The sequence below is a fragment of the Pantherophis guttatus genome, chromosome 2 (genome assembly GCF_059756535.1).
Source record: "Pantherophis guttatus breed Tessera chromosome 2, ASM5975653v1, whole genome shotgun sequence".
In the NCBI taxonomy this organism is placed as follows: Eukaryota; Metazoa; Chordata; class Lepidosauria; order Squamata; family Colubridae; genus Pantherophis; species Pantherophis guttatus.
In genome coordinates this window covers 134,752,745-134,774,448 of record NC_142064.1, presented here as the reverse complement: position 1 = coordinate 134,774,448, position 21,704 = coordinate 134,752,745, and the positions used below count along the sequence as shown (strand labels likewise).

Genomic DNA, 21,704 nt, shown 5'->3' with positions numbered 1-21,704 from the left:
TGACATTCAGCAGCACCAAGATCAGACCTAAAGTTGTCCACCCCCACCAGGCCAACTCAGATGCACAAACCTTGGGGAATGTTGTAATTGCCCCCGAGATTTAGTACTTACCGAGATCTGCCACACACTATTTCAAGCGGTATTATTTTTATGTTGATAAAAATAGTCCCTGTGGAACTAGCCCAGGTTGGTTCAGGTCCATGTGGCTTTTGTCCTTGAAGAAACTTCAGAGAAACCTCTCCACAGCCTCCAAAACACAAGTGAAAGCACACCTTGTTCTTGTGCAATTTTCAGAGGATCCAGAGGCTGCGTGAGCGCATACCCCATTCTCACACAGCCTCTGAAAATTATGTAAGAGGGGGGTATACTTTCAAGATTAGTTGAGTATTGGTGAATGTTGGCTTATCACCTAAAATGTCACTGTGTGTCACCTTTAATATATATATCATAGGTTGCCATCACTGGCCTAAGCTATGCTAAAAGATGTCATCTCTTTAACAAGTTAATATGGACATAAAGTAACCAAACTGACGTTGCATGTGGGTGCTGAAGACATCCGTCTTACCCTGTGCAAAAGCCAATTTCAGTATAAGTTACTAAACAGATGTGTTTGTCTACAACAGTGACACAGTAACCTGTTACATTTGTTCAAATACTACAAACTACAGCAGGAAACAAAACATGGATCTTCTATTAAAGAAGACTCATTTTTCTGGTGGACGACAACTACAATGCCTCACTGCTGTTATTCCAGACACTTTTAGAATCTGGGTCAGAGGGCGCAGGACAAGAAAAATTTAAGATCCTAGTTTACTTATTGGTAGTAACTACGTCAAAGGGACTTAACAACTGACTTAAATAGAAACAGGAAGGCAATTCTAGTCTTCATTGCTAACACACTACGTCTGAGGAGGGGCTGCAGGAAGTTTCCAAGGGGTATAAGGAATGTCTGCTCTTCATGATTCAGCTATTTACCTCACAGACAAATTCTCTCTCGTTTGGTGTCTTCCGGATGACTGTCAGTCTCAGTCTCAACTTGTCACTGGCATTCAGAAAAACCCACCCCTTCCTTCCATCTCATGAATCCTTTACCTTATTTATTTCACTTCTTCTTCACAAAGACACTTCATTAATCAGAATAATAGAGTTATTAATTACTCAGCAAAATACATATGCTGTCCCTCTGGTTAAGAATTTTAAATGTATGCAAAAGGCATGTGACGTTTGCTGACAGGCAGTTTCAAAGAATCCTACTGATTTCATTTACAGAAAATAAAGACAGATTTGTCACATTTCCGAAAGCTAATGTGAACAATATGACAGGCTTGAATAAGAGGCCACAACCCTCATAAACTTACCATTACAATCACAGAAGGAACTTGTACTTTATTTGTTACATTAACATCTGTTTGCAACATTTTGTTGGTCACATTCCACAAAACTCATTTCTGTGTTTTCGAAAGACATTCAATGTTCTTCATTCTTGGCTTTAGATGTAGCATTACTGGCATTACCAGCTACTTCTGTGAATCGCTCCCAAGCCCAAGCAGAATTGGGAACTAGTCTGACATTCCCAGTCTGACAAACCAATCTTGCCTAGCTTGATTCGGACAACTCTGGATCTTCTCCACATTCAAACCGCACAAAATCCAACACAGATATACCAGTCGGCTGAAGGTATTGTCCCAAGGAAATTGTTGGCTCCATAACGTATGGCTGGGCAAGCATCTTTGTTTCAGATTCATCTCCGGGTTCGTCTTCCAGAGAACCCACAGAGAGAGGGGCCATACCTACCACATGCTGGGCCAATCTCCTGCTCAGTTCAGCAATGTCAGACTTTGGGTCTTCCTCCGAGGAACTGCAGATCACCATGGCACCGTATTTGCCAAATAACATGTTAGAAAGCAATGAGCTGCTTTCAGCGGGTGACCCGTGTACGTAAGAGCCGATGAAGAAATTCTCAGGCACTGATATGCATGCTGCCCTCTTAACAACCATGTTCTCGCCTAGCTTGCCTTTAAAAGAAAAGAGAGAAAAAATTTAAAAAGGGGGAGGAGAAGAAGCAGAGAGAACAGCATGAACTACTAAAGGTGCAGAGAATGTTTCAGGGCTCACCAACATGTGGCAAAGCAACAATGTGAGTAAGATGAAATATTTGAAGGGTCCCCTTAAAATTAGGATAGTAGTTTAAGAGTTGGCTGTCCCCCAGATGGCGGAGACTGGACTGGATCTCTTTAGGCCAATTACTCTTTCTCAGTCCAACTTCCCTCTCCCAGGAATGTTGTAGGTGGAGGAATAAATGAGCAGAGGCCTACATGTATGTTGCCTTAAGCTCTTGGGAGAACAGATGGAATATAAATAGATAGAATATTACATCTCTCCATCAGTCATAAATTCCATACATTCAAAAGTAAAACATAGTGCATGAAAACAGCAAATTGTTACCACTCCTTTCTGCCTGTTGCTGGCTATTAACTGGGCACCAAACACTCACCTATCGCCAGAGCAAGTTGGTCAGTAAGCAAAGATCCCTCTGGTCCTGTCCTGACTTGAGAAAGCTCATCAGAATTTAAGAAACGCTAGAAAACATTCAAACATGGTATCAATTAATTTTTTTTAACGGAAACCTGCAAAGTAAATCCAGGGACTAGTTCTTTTTAACGACTTGGCTGTATGCATTGCTTTCCTTCTGATGTGGTAAGGAATTTGGAATAATAAAAATGGAATGAAGAGAAAGGTGCAAACCACATCAGCAGCAAACTGTCAGCAAGAAGCAATAGTCTAATGTCCCAGGAACAACAATAAAGGGCTTTTATAGTGTTTTCTTGCAGTATTTTTCTTTTGTCAAACTCATCCAATCTGCCACCCACAAATAGTAATCGGACTGTTTCATAGGACTGTTGTGCTCTTACAGCAAATCATATCTAGAAAGCTTCAGAAATTGCCAGCTACTGGTTTGTAAAAGTTATTTAACTTTAAAAGGTAAAGGTTCCCCTCGCACATATGTGCTAGTCGTTCCTGACTCTAGGGGGCAGTGCTCATCTCTGTTTCAAAGCCGAAGAGCCAGCGCTGTCCGAAGACATCTCCGTGGTCATGCGGCCAGCATGACTAAACGCTAAAGGCGCATAGAACGCTGTTACCTTCCCGCCAAAGGTGGCGTTCTGTCCCTGTCTCTCTCACACACACAAACAGACAGCCGGGGTTAAATAAACTGGCAGACAACCAATTCTTTCGATAAGAGGATTGGCAGCAACCCAGTAGCTGCTTGCCAAGACTTTACTCATAAACAAAATACACACAGTTCAAGAATTGTCAAGTCCAGTCCGTAATTAAATCCAAGGCAGATAACATTATTGTTATTATTGTTTCCAAAGATGCAATGTGACTCAATAGTAGTTAGTTTTGTCCGTCACAGAATCTGAATGGCCATATCCTGTGGGGTGTGGTCCAGTGACTCAGCTTAATCTCTGGCACACCTCTTCTTCTGTTGCGCGTGCTTATCTCTGCGATGCTGCAAAGGATCCAGCCAAGACTCATCTCCCTCATTACTGTCCACCTGTGGACGTGCTTGGCCCCGGGCCTATCTCTTGACCTTCAGCGGACACCGAAGGCATTGCCAGAGAGGAGGCCTTGCCGGCTCCTCTCCTTCACTCTCGGAGTCCTCTCCTGCCGATGACACAGGCTCAGGTAACGGAGCCACAACAGGTGGTCCCTATTTTTCTACTTGCATTTTTTACGTGCTTTCGAACTGCTAGGTTGGCAGAAGCTGGGACAAGTAACGGGAGGCATTTAGGATTTCTAAGGATTCGAACTGCTGAACTGTCGACCTTTTGATCGACAAGCTCAGCGCCTTAGCTGCTGAGCCACCACGTCCCTTTTTAACTTTAAATGTATTTAATTTTTTAAAAAGACCATCTGCTATCTAGTTAATGTAGTGCTGGGTTAAAACCAAGTTAAACAGTAGAACTATTTTGACAAAAAAGTAAAAAACAGTAAAAACACATAATAAGTACAGCAACACTGGTGGACACGCACTTGAGGGAGAAAAAGCCTAACTGACTTGTAGGTGCTATTCTTTTCCCGGAAGACAACATGCAACAGAACTACAGAGGAAGCCTCCTTCATTCTAGGCCAGATTCTGATGGAGATGGGAACAGGACGTCCAATGAAAGTACAAGATGGCCATTAACCACTGTCAAAAGGGGCAGCAATTCCCAGAGCCTTTGAGACATGCTGCTAGATATCCTTTAGCTTCACTGAGCACAGATGATGTATGTAAACTCTGTATCTTTCCCGACAACGTCCAATTCCTAACTGTTAAAAAAAATGTGAAAATAAGCTCAGTATAAATAAGCTCGCGAAGAGGTCAAAATCATACATCAGAGACTTTGAGTGTTACCTACATGTATATGCCACCCACCTCACTATCAAAAGCGACGCTGGGCTGTCTAAATTTACCAGGGCCTCAGCTCAACTGAGGTGATTTTTTTTGAGGGGAAGGTTTCTGTGTCCTATAACAGGACTGAGGCTGCATTTTTAGCCCAAGTGCTCAAGTAGCTACTCCGATCTCCATCTCACTGCACAGCGTTGTTTGCAAAGGAACATTAACGCAGGGCTTGTGTGCAGGAACGTGTGGGATCAGGACACCTGATCCATTGCCGAAACCTTGCCTGCAAAAAGCTGCATTATGTGGGGAGGCTCACGTGCAAAGCCTGTGCTCTCAAGACAGAGATGCTAAAAATGCTACCTGGCTACTGCTTTAATATGGCAGGTTTTACAGAAGACTAACGCAAACACGGGGTGTAGTATAATTGTGCCCCCAAAAGAAAAAAAAGCTGCAAGGAAAGTGAGCACTATAGCTTTGTTTCATTAACCAAGTATCTTTCAAAACCACACTGGTTTCTCTCTCTGCATATGCTTAGCTAAAAAGGTGCAAACTGACACTGGGAAACCAAGAAAGAATTCCCTGCAGCTCCACTATTTCAACAACACTTGGTTCCATAGCAAAAGTAAGGCGCCTACCAGACACAGAAGGTTGTATAGCCTATGAAACCTAGAGTCCTCTTTGGTTTCACTGCTGGAGTTTGACAGTAGTCATAATTGGCGGCATGTTTTATAGCACTTTAAGGTAAGCAGCACTTGAGAATCTGTGTGTTTTGAGATACTCTTCACACAACTCAGAAAATAAACAACTACTACTATAACAACAGAACTGTCAACTTCCCAAAATAGAACAAAACCCCCAGATCAACTGATGTAGAAATTCTGTTTATTTTGCATCATTGGTCCATTTACTATAGTCATCACCTCACCATAAGATGTCAACAATGGAATGAAAAAAAGATAATGAGGGATTCCTGTCCTGGAGCATAAAGCTCCTATGTTTTCTGGAGAATTTTATCCACCATAAGAGTAGAACATATTCTAGCCTGGAAAAAAGAGAGAATGGTGGATTCAGGCTAAGATGCTCCTGAACCAGGAAATGGCCTAGATTACTAGAGGTTTTCTCACAATACAGCAATATATGAAATTGTACATAAATAAATTTCATTCACTTACTTAATAGATGCAAGGCATGAGCTACGAGGCAATTTTGCAGCAAGCTGCATTTTTCTTCTGAAGGACTTAATGCCAAAGAATCATTGCATTTTTGCAGGCGCTTCTGAGGAGATACCTTAGTATCACTTAGTATGGGGAATACATACCTGTTTTCTGTTATTTCAAAATGCGTACCTGTTTCTGATCAGCAATGCACTAGTTTCTTAGACTAAGTCTCATGTGCCATGCTGGCCAGCCCCCACCTAAAAAGCTACCTTTGACATTTTTAATTGCCCAACTAGAATTTTGTTTGAAGGTGCTCCTGAAGAACCAACCAGCAAGAAGATTTAAATGTAGTGCTTTGAAATATTAGTATAATTTCTTCAAAATTAACAAATATTTTTGAGGCCCACATACATGTGTTTACATCATTCTTACCTTAGTATATGTGTTTGACTGGTCTATAGTCTCCTTATGGTGAATCATTGTTCCAATAGCTACTTGCTGAACCAGCTGTTGAAATTTAACGTTTTTGGCCACAAAATCAGTCTCACAGTTTACCTGGCAGAAAAGCATGGCTAATTTAGAAATATCTCACCAGCAGTTATATTACTAAAGAGGTTAAAATAGAGCTAGACACACAGACTTTCCTAAAGTCAAGCTGGGTGAAAGTGAGATCCTAAATTTCTAGAAATCTGACATTCTTCTCTCTTCCTTACCCTGTAAAAATATCCTGTATTCTAAAACTACAATGAATCAAAGCTAAACATAGCGTATGCAAGATAATTGATAAATACTATTTTAATATCCAAAATAGAGTAGAGTAGAGTAGAGTAGAGTAGAGTAGAGTAGAGTAGAGTAGAGTAGAATAGAATAGAATAGAATAGAATAGAATAGAATAGAATAGAATAGAATAGAATAGAATAGAATAGAATAGAATAGAATAGAATAGAATAGGAATTCTTGATTGGCCAAGTGTGATTGGACACACAAGGAATTTGTCTTGATGCATATGTTCTCGGTGTACATAAAAGAAAAGATACATTCGTCAAGAATCATAAGGTACAACATTTAATGATAATCATAGGGAACAAATAAGCAATCAAATCATATTAGGAAACAGTCAATATAAATCTTAAGGATATCAGCAACAAGGTTACAGTCATATAGTCATAAGTGGGAGGAGATGGGTGATAGGAACGATGAGAAGATTAATAGTAATGCAGACTTAGTAACTAGTTTGACAGTGTTGAGGGAATTATTTGTTTAGCAAAGTGATGGCGATCTGGGGAAAACTGTTCTTGTGTCTAGTTGTTCTGGTGTGCAGTGCTCTATAGCGTCGTTTTGAGGGTAGGAGTTGAAATAGTTTATGTCCAGGATGTGAGGGGTCTGTAAAAATTTTCACAGCCCTCTTAGCTCTGTTTAACTGTGTGTTTAATACTACTAATTAATTATTACCTAGACCTACTTCTACAGTAAAGATAGCCCCACCACTGTAAGGTTTGTACTTGTCTAAGGAGAACTGAATGTAAAATGGCTGTTAATAGGATCCTTAGTAGCTCCATTGCCTGTTCCCCCTGCCCCAAGACTATGAAAACGGTTGCCAAACCATTGCAGCTATCTCTTTGTCTTTGACACAGACTCTGAGCAGGATCCTATTACAAAAAAGCAGGATCCCAGCACTATATCATTTTATTCAATGCCAGTATTGCTCAACCAAAACAATAAAATGAAGGGGAAAACCCAGGAAGCTAAACACACCATTTGTTTAAAAACCTTTGACCAGTGAACTGACCTATACTTTAGATAAATTAGATTTCCTGATATTTGAATCTGGGAAAGACCAGGAAAATTTCCTGCATTACCTCAGCAGGCTCAAAAGCAAGTATTCATGTTTATATTGTTACTCGGAGACGTAAAGAAAGTGGCTTTTCTAAGAGAACACTTGCTTCCAAACTTATATCCAGAGAGGCTTTTCACAATTACAGCAAACTATAATGCAAACGTTCCTTTCTCTTTTGTCTTTGACATTCTCGCTATCCCTGATCACTAGTCCTGCTGCCTGTGGTAAGAGAGCAGTGGTGCAGAGACCAGTTTCAAAGTCAAATTATCCCATTGGGAATTTGAAATAGGCTGTTTTGGAATTTTGGAAGCAGTAATTTAAGTTTGACACCGTTCACTTTGAACGCGCTATCTAGGCAGCTCATTTTAAATGCAAAAGGGCTGTCTGAATTTAGGACGAATTATTTTAATTTAAATGGAACAAATTTAAAAATTTTTGAAGACCCCCTTCCAAAGAGACTTGTAGCCCCAAACATCGAAGAGTACCATGTTCAAGGCAGAGCACACCTATATGCTAAGGAGAAGCATATTCCCATATAATCATTCTTGCTCCAAGATGCCTAATATTTATTTCTTTAACCAATTTATATAGCTGCCCATCTGCCAAAAGGAAACCTGAGCAGTAAACAACACAAAAACACAATTCAATAAAGCCACTTAAAACAGTAAACCGCACTGAGGCCCTGATAAAAACATCCATCCACCCACCAACCGGTCACTCATGCCCTCGTTGCTTCCCGCCTGGACTACTGGAATGCTCTCTACATGGGGCTCCCCTTGAAGAGCACCCGGAGGCTCCAACTGGTCCAGAATGCGGCCGCGCGGGTGATTATGGGAGCGTCATGGCGCTCCCATGTAACACCTCTCCTGCACGAGCTGCACTGGCTCCCGGTGGTCCTCCGGGTGCGATTCAAGGTGTTGGTGACCACCTTTAGAGCACTCCATGGCTTAGGGCCGGGATATTTACGGGACCGCCTTCTGCCACCGAGAGCCTCCCACCGGCCAATACGCTCCCACAAAGAGGGGCTCCTCTGGGTGCCATCGGCCAAACAATGCTGACTGGCGGCCCCCAGGGGAAGAGCTTTCTCTGTGGGAGCACCTGCCCTCTGGAACGAGCTCCCCCCAGAGATACGGACGATTCCAGACTTACGTACTTTCCGTCGGGCCTTCAAAACCTTTTTATTTCATCAAGTCGGGCTGGCCTAATCTCTCCAATTGTGTATTTTAATTTGGATTTTTAATGGGGGATTTTAACTGTCGGGCCAAATTGTTTAATTCATTTTTAAATTGTTTTTATATTTTGTATTTGATGTTTTTTACTTCTGGCTGTTCACCGCCCTGAGTCCTTCGGGAGAAGGGCGGTATATAAATTTAAATATTAAATTAAATTAAATTAATCACCCTATGCAAATTTTATAAACAATCTGGCCTCAGTGCCTGGAAGAAAACAAGGTCTTCATTCTTCAGGCCAAAGGAAAGACTCACCTCTACCATTATTGCTGAGCTTCCCTCTTGAAGCAGCCCTATTAGACCTTCTGTTGTCTTCCGCCCTTGAAGTTTCAACGCTTTGCTCCATCCCTCCTTCTGTGCTTGTTCGTGCAGCCAGACTTCAGCCTTTGAAGACAAACCCCAGCATGAAATATAATTATTCGCCCATCTATCCACCCATACATACAAATACAGTTAGTCCTCAACTTACAACAGTCCATTTAATGACCGTTCAAAGTTACAACGGCAGAGAAAACATTATGACTGATGACCATTTTTCACACTTATAACCGCTGTAGCATTCCCCCATGGCCAGGTGATTTACATTTGGATGCTTGACAACTGACTCACATTTATGACGGTTGCAGTATCCTGGGGTCATGTGATCACCTTTTGCGACCTTCTGACAAGCAAAGTCAATGGGGAAGCCAGATTCACTTAACAAACGTGTTACTAATTTAACTGCAGTGATTCACTTAACAAATGTGTCAAGGAAATGAGGCAAAACTAACTTAACAAATTTCTCACTTAACAACATAAATTTTGGGCTCAATTGTGGTCATAAATTGAGGACTATCTGTATATAAAAAGAAAAAGATATATAATCCAGAAGTAAATTAAGAAAAAAACAAGATAAATTAAACCATCAAACATCTCACAAGGGAACTACCACCCATTCTGATTGAGAGACAGACATATGTTAAAGGGCTCATTTAAATAGGCACTGAGGAACATATAAATCTTGGGCGGAATAGTGTTCAAGAGGGCAGTATCATGACAAAGAATGCCCACTTCCGGTATCCCAGTAACATTGTTTAATTGAGGGGATATTAGATAAAAACAAATGTATTCTCCCATTATACTTCTACAAAAGAGGTGAATAGCTCTGAACGTGTCCCTATTATAAAAATACTTTGTAAGTAGAAAGTTAGAAAATCATTGAAAAGTTCCTCGGTCACATTCCAGTTTTTCCCATGTATGGATTTTCAGAGTAGCAGGAACAGCAGTGGGTGGTTACATATTTGAGCACTCCTCTTCCTGCTCACTCTTGAACTGTATAAAAGTTTGTCAGTGGCACAGAAAAGACAATGCCAAAAATGTGATTTTATAATTTGTTTGCCTATGAAAGTATGTACGGATTCACAAGGCAAGAAGAAACAAGAGCCAGTACAGATTTAATTATATTTACTCCAGGCTAAATTCTCCAATGTCAATAGGATTTACTGTTTTGTCAGCAAGCACAAGATTGCTGCTTTAAGACGAAATTGTACCTCAGATTTTAAAACAAGATTTTTTGGGAAGCAGCATGTTGATAAGAAGGAAAAAGAATGAGCAAATGAAAGATATGGGATTACAATATCATACACATATTATTCTTACTTCTTCTACGTTATCATCGTATTTTTCCAAGGCTTTCTTGCAGTTCACAAAGGAATAGCCAGTTTTCTTCCTAAGTTTCATCAGTGCTTCCTTTGCTGCCAGGGCAGGAATGCCAAGATGAAGGAAACGAGGCAAATGCCATTGCTGTATGGGGGAAAAACAACAAATAAAATGAAAAGGTTTGATATTGCCACTGACCCATCTGTGGATAGCAAAGTGAAGAAGAAGAATTAAGAATGTGATCCCATACAGCAGAGTTCCCCTACCCTTCTGGCTTTGCAGACCGGTGGGGGGAGGGGGGGGATGGTTCTGTGTGAGTGGAGGCAAGCATGCGCAGCTCCATTTGCACAAGTGGTGTGCAGTTGTGCACACCGCTCACACAAATGGAGTGCGCACACATGTGCTTGCCCATTGCTCACACCACTTCCACGGCCTGGTTCTGAACAGCTCAAGGCCTGATAATGGACCACAGCCGGGAGTTGGGGACTCTTGCCATACAGTTGCTTGGAAATCAATTCCACTGATCTTACTAGAAATGACCTCTAGCAAAAAAACATACAATCAGAATTCTAAGTTTGACAAAGTCCCAAAGAGAATGTGCAGGTACCAATTCACCTGTAGCAAAGCTGTCTTTTGATCTGGTGAGAACATACAGAAAAGAGATGCTTTTCTCAGATGCTGAAGAAATGAGAGGGCAGATATGTAGTCCATTGTGCCAAACTGGCTTCTGAAGCATGGAAGAAACCTCTGTTTTTTAATGTTTGTAATAAATTACTCTAGGAAGTTTACAATATGAAATACAACACCTACAAAATCACAGTGTATTTAATAATAGATTAAAAACTGTAACACACAATTCCACAATAAAACATCCAACTTCAGTGAGCCTTTCCTTGTAGAGATGATAAGTAAATCAACCTCCAAAACTCCTTTTCAAAAATATAGTTTTTACTACTTTTCTAAAGACTAACACGGTATCGACCATTTGCATTTTTGGAGGGAAAATTTTCTAGAGTAGAAGCAACTGTTGAAAAGGACTACCTGCAACCTATCAGAGAGGAGGCTCCCCTCTCTTGTTGTTCACAGGGAGTGGGAAGATTGAAGATCCAATCTGGGTCAGTCAACGGGACCAGAAGTTAGTCTTCCTCTAGTAAACCTCTGGTCCCAGTGACCAACCCACATTGGATTCTGCAACATTATCATGGGGCATGTATATTTACCTCCATCCGTGGGCAGATTCAATTTGAAGATGGTCCCAGAGAAACCTGAGACTGAAGCTAGTCAAGGTTTACAGGTTAAAACTAACTATTTTGAACTGTACCCATAAGTCAATGCAGCATAGAATTGATGTCATGTGACTGTAGCAGCTCTTAGTTGCCAGTAAATTGCCCATCATTTTGCACCAGATTGCAGTTTCCAAATAGTTTGCAAAGGCAGCCTTATGTAAAGCCCATGGAAGAAGTCCACCCTTGAGATAATGAGGACGTGAATGACTACTTCCAGATCTTCCAATTTCAAATAAGCCCTATTAGTTGAATGGGCTGATTGTGCCTTCCAGTCAGCCTTGATTCCGAGTGACTGACTAGACAAGTTCCTGCGGTTTTCTTGGTAAGTTTTCGGAAGTGGTTTGCATTGTCCCTGGAGCGCTGGCCCAAAATCATCCAGCTGGCTTTATGCCCAAGGCGGGTCTAAAACTCACAGCCTACCGGTTTCTAACCCTGGTGCCTTAAAACCACTACACCAAACTAATTTATATTCGGCCATTCTACACAAAGATTCATTATAATGATAGCCTTTGAAAATTTTTTAAAAAAATTAAAATTTGAATCGCAGGCAGAAATAGGAAAGTCTCACGTTAAGTTCCCACGCATGCAATTCTATTGTTTTAAAGGCAAAGAGGAGCCTCGCAGCCTCCCCTTATAAAAAGAAACGTGGGAACCTGCTCTAGTGTTGGTGATCTGGATGGAAACAGACCGCAAGCAGAACCATTGCAGGTAAAGTGGCTCAAGTTTCGGCATCGCCTCCAGGCAGGCGCCTCTCTCACCTGCGGCACCAAAGCGCCCCTCGCTTGCAAGGAGACCAGAGTCCACCTCAACCCTGAAACGCGCAGCATGTCGAGGACGCGAGAATTAGACGTCATCAACCCTCTACGTTATGCGACGAGGAAGACCCGGCTTCCTTAGAGTGAAGTCCGCGCGCGCGCAGAACGGGCCTACCTTCCCTCGAAGCTGATTCGCTCTAACCCACCTAGAGCTAGGCGTTTCATTGGTTGAAGCAAGACGCCGCTGAGCCGTAGAGAGGGGAAGGCAGCCAGGCCGGCGTCTTGCTGGGTTTAGACCGGTGGGTTCCCCCCCCCACCCCAAAAATTGACAGTTTTTAACATGGACTTTAATGCTGTTTAATGATGCAAATACTTACTGATTTACCATTTGCAATATAGTAATTGACGGAGGTCAAGTAACATAAATTATTTTAGTTCATGAAATACACTGCTCAAAAAAATAAAAGGAACACAAGCAGAAGACATCCGAGATCTGAATGAATGAAATAGCCTTATTAAATATTTTGTTCTTTACATACAGTAGTTTAGACACTGCTCAAACAACTAAAGGGAACACAAAACTACTGTATGTAACGAACAAAGTATTTAATAAGGCTATTTCATTCATTCAGATCTCGGATGTCTTCTGCTTGTGTTCCCTTTATTTTTTTGAGCAGTGTAATTATGGTCCTTAAGATCATCAATAAATGATCTTGGGGAACCACAATATCTTCCATGCAATGCAGCAAGAATAAATATTGTTGCAGCTGTACTTCTACAGTCGATATGCAATGCAGAATCTGTTTACAAAATGCACACACACATATATCACTAGCATCTTTTAAGATACAGTATACAACAAATTCGACTGAAGCCTTGATTCCTAAATGAATGGTTCAGTATAGTGTTGGAAATACAAATGCAGCGTTTGTCTACGGGTACATACAAACATCACGTTCCACTTTGTATAAGTTATTGTAAAGAGGAAGACATAAAAATATCTCAAAATGAGAAAAGGCACCATGTGTTTTAATGCACATATTATATGCTTCATTTTGCCTAGCTGGCACATTCTTGAACTTGTACTTTTAAGCAAGAACCAACACTTGAATTCCACATCATTCTTAGGACAGTTTTATGGAACCCTGTGGATTTCAGAGGGAACTTGAGTTTGTTTCTCAGATTCTGATAAGTGGTTTAACTGCGGCCTTAATTGCCACTTTGGATTGAGAGTGTGACAGCCTTGGACCACATTGTGCCTCTATGGCTTGATTCCAGAGAGCCCTAGTTTTCAAAGGACCTTCTAGCTAGAGATTAAATGATAAAATGTTGCTGGAAGAGGATGAAGAGCAAAATCAGAATTTTAGTCATGGAGAAAAAAAACTCCCTACTCTAGAAGCAGTCACTAAATCCAACAACACTGGACAATTTGTCGGCTGGGGAAGTGGGTTAAGCTGCAGCTTTGAAGGTCCTTTTAATTTGGGGTTCAGTCTAGGTATAATAGTGAGATGGCATTAATCATACTTGTGGATCACCTCTAGCAGGATTGGGATAGAAGTGGTGCATCTATTTTAGCCTTCCTTGGTCCCACTTTACAAGGTCCCAGAGTTCTTGGCTTTCCCCACTCCTATTTAAATTACATGAACCTACTGGGTAAGGGTGAAATCATGACAGCACATGGTCAGATGTCATAAGTGTGCTGATGATTGCTAATATTTTGACTCTTGACAAACCAAGTGATGCTATTGAGCTTCTATCTTAGGGTCTGCAGGCTCCGGGGGCCCAAATGGGGAGAAACAAGCTTAGGCTCAATCTTAATAAAATTTGAATAGTTATGGGGTTTAGAACCACACACCCCACCCCAAATCTGGAGATTTTCCATCACTGGTTCTGGATGGGGTTGCATTGCCTCAGACACCATTGGTGTGCAATTCTGGGATTTCTCCTAGGGCCTAGGCCCGTGATGGCTAACCTATGGCACGTGTGCCACAGGTGGCACACGGAGCCATATCGGTGGGCACGCGAACTCAGCTCTGGCACGCATGTGTGCATCAGCCAGCTGATTTTCGGGTCTTCTGGGCCTACCAGAAGTAGGGAAACAAGCTGTTTCCTGCCTCCGGAGGGCCTGGGGGGTGGGGAAGGCCCATTTTTTGCTCTCCCCAGGCTCCAGAGCCTCTCTAGGAGCCTGGGGAGGGGGAAAACAGTCTTCCCCACCCCCAGAGGCCCTCTGGAGGCTGGAAACCGGGCCCACTGTGCCATCGCGTGCCAAAAGGGGAGGCGCACACACATGCATGGGGACAGGGCGCATATAATTATGGGTGTGGGCACCCCCCCCGGGTCCCCCCGCTTTTGGCACATGACAGCAAAAAGGTTAGCCATCTCTGGTTTCAACTTCCGTTTAAGAGTAAAAAAAGAACCTTTGCACAAATCCATCTTGTGCATCATTTGCACCCATGCCTGGACCAGGAGGCCCTTAGGATAGTCATTCATGCTTTGATCACCTTGTATTTGCACTACTATAATGTGCTCTATGGAGCTAATTTTGAAAAATCACACAAAGCCTATAACTGAACCAGAATGCAACAGCAGTAGGTAGGGACCACCTTGCTATACCAGAGTAAATACAACTGTGCGAGCTGCATAAGCTTTCTGCATCAGTTCAAGATGCTGGTTGTTATTCTGCATGACTCAGGGTCTAGATTATTTGTGGGATCATGTTTCCAATTATTTCTGAACATGTTCTAAATCCTTTTCATTCAACAGTACCATCTTAGGGGACCTACAAAATGTATCTTTGTTCATCCCTGTGAAACAGCGTATTACCTGAGATTCAGATGCCCTGACTCTGATGTGGACTTTTATGTTGCCCCAAATGTTATGTGCTTCAGTATGTGTTTTTAACTTGCTGTTTTTCTCACCCAGGATCAGATGTCAAAGGGTAGACATGCAATTCAAATAAATGAATAAATTTTCCTAAGTGCAGCAAAGAGTCCACCTCTGTTCACCATTAGAACTACTGCATTCATATGAGCCACAGTGGCGCAGTGGTTAGAATGCAGTACTGTGGGCTACTTCTGCTGCCTGCCAGCTGCCTGCAATTTAGCAGTTCAAATCTCACCAGGCTCAAGGTTGACTCAGCCTTCCATCCTTCAGAGTTGGGTAAAATGAGGAGCCAGATTGTTTGGGGGCCATATGCTAATTCTGTAAAACTGCTTAGAGGGGGCTGTAAAGCACTATGAAGCGGTATATAAGTCTAAGTGCTATTGCTAGTCTGTCTTTTGCACACAAACCATTGGGTGCCTGATAGCCACTTTTGAACATACCTGCAAAAAATAACAAAATGAGCCATCCCTGAAAACCATATCACACCTAGAAAATACACATGCTTAAAGACATAATAGGGATGCGGTGCTCAGTGGCTAAGAGGCTGAGCTTGTTGATAGGTCGGCAGTTCAGCGGTTCAAATCCGTAGTGCTGTGTAACGGGGTGAGCTCCCATTACTTGTCCCAGCTTCTGCCAACCTAGCAGTTCGAAAGCACGTAAAAAATACAAGTAGAGAAATAGGGACCACCTTTGGTGGGAAGGTAACAGTGTTCTGTGCACCTTTGGCGTTTAGACATGCCGGCCACATGACCAGGGAGAGATCTTCGGACAGTGCTGGCTCTTCAGCTTTGAAACGGAGATGAGCACCGCCTCTTAGAGTCGGGAACGACTAGCACAAATGTGCGAGGGGAACCTTTACCTTTTAAAGACATAACTTCAGATTTCTCTCACAGTCTCTTCAGGAAAAGAGGAGGAAGTCAGTAGAGAGAATGGCTACCTCCTATTGTTAAATTTCCACTGGCAATACATGCTTGGTAGGACTGCTGCTGTTTCTCAGACAGGATCTGTTCTTACAGAAATTAGTGAGAGATACCAAGTTCATTCCATGCTGAATTCTCAAATCACAATGTTTGTTTTTTTTAAAAAAAAAAGATGGAAAATGAATGTTCCACTGTGTAAGACCAAAGGTAGTCTTTAACCAACTTAATTCTTGCTGGTCACTTTGTAGATGTTAATATTCTCAGTCTCATTCCTAAAGGTGAGTTTTGTGGTGAAGTGCATAGGGAGCAGAGTCTCAAAAAACAGTGCTGTACTATGTTCCTCTCTCATTTTTGAAGATAAGTAGACAATAGATTGAGCACCACATACATGCTGGAGAGTCCTTATCAGGAGTGGGTAAGTGTCCTTGAGATAGACAATATCTGCACCCAGGATGAAGTCATAATTTTGAGGGAAATCCTTGTGGTCCAGACCCCATGATAGAGCACAAACCCTGGTCCGTGCAATGCATTGTGCAGGCAAATTCCGATGGACGTTCTCCTCTATCTGCTTCAAGGCTACAGGAAGATCTGTGATGGTTACATGGCCTCCTAAAAGAAAAACAAGAAAGGGAACTCTGAACAACAAAAAGCTTTCAAGGGTTTAGATCACAGGTATTATCCACAAATAACCAAATTATCTCCAGCTGTGCTAAAAACAATAATAACAAGTCAGAAATATTATCATAAAGCTTCATGTTGAATTCAATAAATCTATGCATAACAATATACCAATAAGATTGAGTGGCATATAAATGTAATAAAAAAAATTTAAGTACAGGTAATCCTCGACTTACAACAGTTCATTTAGTGATCTTCAAAGTTACAATGACACTGAAAAAAGTGACATGACCATCTTTCATACTTACAATCATTGTGATATCCCCATGGTCATGTGATCAAAATTTGAACACTTGGCAGCTGACTCATATTTATAAGGGTTACAGTGTTCCAGGATCATGTGATCACTTTTTGCGACTTTCTGACAAGCAAAGTCAATAGGGAAGCCAGATTCACTTAAGAACCGTGATACCAACTTAACTGAGCACATTGTAAGCCGCCCTGAGTCTTCGGAGAAGGGCGGCATATAAATCAAATTAAAAAAAAAAAAAAAACCTGCAGTGATTCACTTAACAACTGTGGCAAGAAAGGTCGTAAAATGGGGCAAATTTCACTTAATGACTGTTTCACTTAGCAACAAAAATTTTGGGCTCAGTTGCGATCCTAACTTGAGGACTACCTTAGGTTTTTAACACATTATGGATCACAATGACTCACAATCTGTCCCCATGAAACTTTCACCTGCATTATAACATCCAAGGTTTAACCAATACAAGTAAGTCCTTGACTTACAACCATTCCTCTAGTGACCTTCAAAGTTACAACGGCGCTACAAAAAGTGACTTTATGATAATATTTCACACTTACAACCATTGCAGCATCTTTCTTCATTGTCATATGATCAAATTTGGGACACTTGGCAACTGCACGTATTTCTGACGTGCGGCTGCAGTGTCCCAGAGTCATGTGATCACCTTTTGTGACCTTCTGACAAGTCAGTGGGGAAGCCAGATTCACTTAACAACCATGTTATTAATTTAGTGAATGCTGGTGGCACAGTGGTTAGAATGTAATATTGCAAGCTAACTCTCCCCACAGTCTGGATTTTGATCCTGATGGGCTCAAGGTTGAGTCAGCCTTCCATCTTTCCAAGGTCAGTAAAATGAGGACTCAGATTGTTGAGGGCTATACGCTGACATTGTAAACTACACAGAGAGTGCTGTAAAACAATGGGGAGGTATATGTATCTAAGTGCTATTGCTACTAACTTAACAGTGATTCACTTTAACAATTGTGGCAAGAAAAGTTATAAAACAGGGCAAAACTCACTTAACTATCTTGCTTAGCAACAGAAATTCTGGGGTCAATTGTGGTTGTAAATTGAGGATTATCTTCCCTATCTTTGTCTGCAGTTAATTCAACATACCAAGAAGTGCTGCGAGGATCCCAACAACACCTGTCCCAGCACCAAGCTCTATCACTTTCTTATCCTGAAAGTTCACCTTCTTTGCTTCAAAATATTCACAGAGAGCTAGAGCCTTAAAAACAGATGAGGAAATAACAATTTACAATGAAAACTTCAAACAAAAAAATTAATAGATCAGTCCAAATATATGAGTTATTTTTGTTTCAGAGATTTCTTTTGATGCAGGCACCATGTTTTCTATTCTACAAGATTTTTGTTTCCAAGGGGGCAATGTTTTAGCAATTGTTTTGAGGTACTTTGCAGCCAATTATTTTTTTACATAAATATATTCCCTTCTATTTCATCACCCTGGTTTCGCACACATCGCAAGTTATTACTTGCAAAATTTATTTCTCCATCAAATTTTTGAGAAACAATGTGTTCCCAGAACAACTGAAAACCTGAAAGTGGTGTTGCCAATTGGAAAAAGGAAGGTCTTTTCCAGGCACATCTGGGTGCCATTGTACAATACAGAATGCTGGATGAGATGGGTCTTAGTCTAATCCTGGGGAATTCTGGAATTAGAAGTCCACACGTCTTAAAGTTGCCGAGATTGGACATCCCAGGTCTATTCTACCCAGACCTCTATTCAACACTGGCCTAGAAGGCCGTGTTTGTATGTAGGTCTTTGGTTATTCGGGTCTTCTCCCACGTAAAATTGGAAGTGTCTTGGCGACGTTTCGACGAAGTCTCATTCGTCATCTTCAGGCTGGTGTTCTCGGCTTCGTGCTTCCAGGAGCAATGTGAGCACGAAGCCGAGAACACCAGCCTGAAGATGACGAATGAGACTTCGTCGAAACGTTGCCAAGACACTTCCAATTTTACGTGGGAGAAGACCCGAATAACCAAAGACCTATATTCAAACACCCGCGAAAACCTGAGAAAACATATCTATATCTATATCTATATCTATATCTCTCTCTATATATATATATATATATATTTAAAATTTGATTTATATGCCGCCCTTCTCCGGAGACTCAGGGCGGCTTACAATGCGTTAAGCAATAGCCTTCATACTTTTGTGTATATTTTATACAAAGTCAGCTTATTGCCCCCACAAACTGGGTCCTCAATTTATCTACCTTAGAAAGGATGGAAGGCTGAGTCAACCTTGAGCCTGGGGAGATTCAAACTAGCAGTAATTGCAGGCAGCTGGATGATAATAACAGGCTATTAGTCTGCTGCGCCACCAGGCTCTTATATATCGGATTGACCTTTTTCTAGTGTTTTTTTTTCTTGCAAGGAAAAATGTTCTGATTCCCCAATGTTTATATTTTTCCAAATAAGTAATTAGAATCTATACCTGATGTGTTCCTTATAACTAACTTGTACAAGTTTATATACCATTAACATCTTCCTCTAGCCCTCTCTCTTATTGTTCTTATTCAATTGCCTCCTCTTTCATATATATATCCTGGCCTTGCTATTTATCCAAAGAAGACACTCTTTCCTTTGGCACTTTATCTCTGCTTAGCCCTAGGTACCCAACTGTCTGCAGGTAACCATGATAATGAAAAAGTGACAGCATGCATAAATTAATGCCATGGTGTAAAGATCACTCTTTTGTCCGTGCACTTTGACATTAGATCCACATATGTAACTCACTGGATTTGTGTCATCATGACATTGCTACACTTTTCAGCCACTCTCCATTGTGCTCCCCACTGCAAACACCCATGATGCATTTTTATGAGATACTCTTTATCCTTAAGACTTTCAGAATAGTGATATGCTTGCTCAGAGATGCTAATATAACCATTAAGATATAAATACATAAAAAAGTTAAGCAAACTTGATAGCAGGGCTTGACTTATTCATTATGATGAATATGTGCTCTTTCAGATGTTATTTTAGCATTTTGACTTTTCCTTTAAGTTTTCTTTGGTTTTAAGTCTCAATAGTGAGACTTAGAGTAGTGTTATGAAAATACTTACACAAACATATTAAATTGTTCTGGATTATCACATGCCAAGCACACGTCTTATGTCTTCAATGACAAAGTTGGTAAAGTCAAGATGCAGATCTGAACATGCACTGAGAAATGAGGCAAATGATGTACCAAAGTACATTAAGCAGCCCTAAAGAAACTGATACAGTTATGTTCATTCCTTGTTGTGAGTTTCTTTTGTATAATTTGTATTTTCCATGTGTTAATGCTATGCAACCAATCCAGCTTCGAAGCTAAGCCAACTGAGGAAAAGAGGTGCCAAAGGGAGTTAAATATGTGCATGTAGGGGTGCCAAATCCCCACTGTCCCCTTTGAAACTAGATCACTCCATGTATTTACTGTAATGAAACACAAAAAGCTTTAAATATTCATAATGAGGCTTTACATATTCGTAATGTTTCTTTGTTGTTAAGGCGTTACTGGTGCTGTTGTTAAAATAAATCGACTCCTGGGAATGATCATAAATTGTTAAGACTTTAAATTGTCCAAACTTTCTTCTGCCAACTACTTATACATGCATAAAGGATCTGTTTGAACCAGCAGTGCCAGTTACTGGCGTAACCATCTCGACCATTAAAGGAGGAGAATATTTTGTATCTCAGGGTTGAAATGAGGGGTCCTAGGTGCGCTCTCTTGCAATCAAGCTCAGAGAACACCAAGCACCCTTCAAACTCGACCGTCCCAGGCTGGACTTGCGCTCACCGCCTCCCAGACCGGAGCAGCTACTCCCAGCCGCGTTCCGTGGTACTGCGTAATGCTCAGCTCGTGCCCACAGAGCCGGTACCGGGTCTGCACAGGAAAAGCATCAGCAAACAACTCCGGTTCCTGCGGAAACACCGACTGTAAACCCACTTCCACGTCGCCTGCAAACACCAGCGCCGCCATTTTCCCAAGTTTTTCTTAGGGTGCTGGGGGGGCGGGGGGAGGCGGGTAGCACAGAACGATCCGGGAACAGCTGGCGTACCCTATTCTGATTGGACAGGGGGGACAGCGCCTCTAATAGGTATTGGATCTCAATGGGAAAGGGGGAGGAGCTTAATCTTGCTGAGTTTCTCCACGTGATTTGTTTTGGTGGCGGGTGTTTACTTTGGTTCCACTCGGAACGAGGGACAGATCGCAGGTGTTCCTTAGACATCCCGAAGATTTAATCTCAGGATTACCAGATCCGGGCCAAAAAAAAAACAAAAACAAAAACGTAGGCGAATATTAGATGGGAACGAAGATAGTTAAGATCATCTGGCCATTCTGTTAATGCGGAATCAAAATACTTATTACATAGAACAGTATTGTCTGTAATGAACAAAACATTTCCACGCGTTTGTAGCAGGGGCTAAAGAATCTTGTCATAACTTTTCCTTCTGACAACTATCTTAACTAGTGAGATCAAAGTAAATCACTCTGCTATTGAAACCAAGGAAGTCGTTATTCAGAATGCAACACTACATTCATCCCCCACCCCACCCCCCTTTTACTTCGAGAACATCCATAGACAGGATCATACAGGGTATTTGCATCCCTGGATGCCTTTTCTTTGTTTTATTGAAAAACAGGGATATTTTTATATTTGGTACCCTCGGA

General features: G+C 41.5%; 2 protein-coding genes across 4 annotated transcripts; both read right to left on the bottom strand.

Moving 5' to 3' along the window:
- Positions 1-1,366: 1,366 nt before the first annotated feature.
- On the bottom strand, positions 1,367-12,428 carry TSFM (Ts translation elongation factor, mitochondrial). Of its 3 annotated transcripts, none has more exons than XM_034412209.3 (7): positions 12,293-12,370; positions 10,864-10,975; positions 10,249-10,392; positions 8,866-8,994; positions 5,977-6,099; positions 2,495-2,579; positions 1,367-2,015 (listed from the first exon to the last, which is right to left on the bottom strand). In XM_034412209.3, the coding sequence occupies exons 2-7, from the start codon at positions 10,957-10,959 to the stop codon at positions 1,597-1,599; spliced, it is 996 nt and encodes a 331-aa protein (XP_034268100.2). In that variant the 5' UTR covers positions 10,960-10,975; positions 12,293-12,370; the 3' UTR covers positions 1,367-1,596. The 3 variants fall into 3 exon arrangements, with proteins under 3 accessions (XP_034268100.2, XP_034268098.2, XP_034268099.2); XM_034412207.3 differs by lacking the exon at positions 12,293-12,370 and adding an exon at positions 12,223-12,269; XM_034412208.3 differs by lacking the exon at positions 10,864-10,975 and having other exon boundaries at positions 12,293-12,428.
- A 642-nt stretch (positions 12,429-13,070) lies between these two features.
- Positions 13,071-21,037, bottom strand: EEF1AKMT3 (EEF1A lysine methyltransferase 3). The gene is made up of 3 exons (XM_034412206.3): positions 20,829-21,037; positions 18,137-18,248; positions 13,071-16,701 (listed from the first exon to the last, which is right to left on the bottom strand). Exons 1-3 carry the CDS (start codon positions 21,009-21,011, stop codon positions 16,316-16,318), a joined length of 681 nt encoding a protein of 226 aa, XP_034268097.2. The 5' UTR covers positions 21,012-21,037; the 3' UTR covers positions 13,071-16,315.
- Between the last annotated feature and the right edge of the window lie 667 nt (positions 21,038-21,704).

What these genes read in the sequence shown, in the direction of transcription:
- TSFM (XM_034412207.3), bottom strand. Translation starts at nt 12,266, where the DNA reads ATGCCGAAACTTGAGCCACTTTACCTGCAATGGTTCTGCTTGCG. An exon ending in GCTCAGCAATAATGGTAGAG is followed by an intron (nt 6,100 to 8,865) that starts GTGAGTCTTTCC and finishes CTTTTCTGCCAG; the next exon opens with GTAAACTGTGAGACTGATTT. An exon ending in CCAACTTGCTCTGGCGATAG is followed by an intron (nt 2,016 to 2,494) that starts GTGAGTGTTTGG and finishes TTTCTTTTAAAG; the next exon opens with GCAAGCTAGGCGAGAACATG.
- EEF1AKMT3 (XM_034412206.3), bottom strand. Translation starts at nt 21,011, where the DNA reads ATGGCGGCGCTGGTGTTTGCAGGCGACGTGGAAGTGGGTTTACAGTCG. An exon ending in CTGCTCCGGTCTGGGAGGCG is followed by an intron (nt 18,249 to 20,828) that starts GTGAGCGCAAGT and finishes TCTGTTTTTAAG; the next exon opens with GCTCTAGCTCTCTGTGAATA. An exon ending in GATCCTCGCAGCACTTCTTG is followed by an intron (nt 16,702 to 18,136) that starts GTATGTTGAATT and finishes TTTTTCTTTTAG; the next exon opens with GAGGCCATGTAACCATCACA.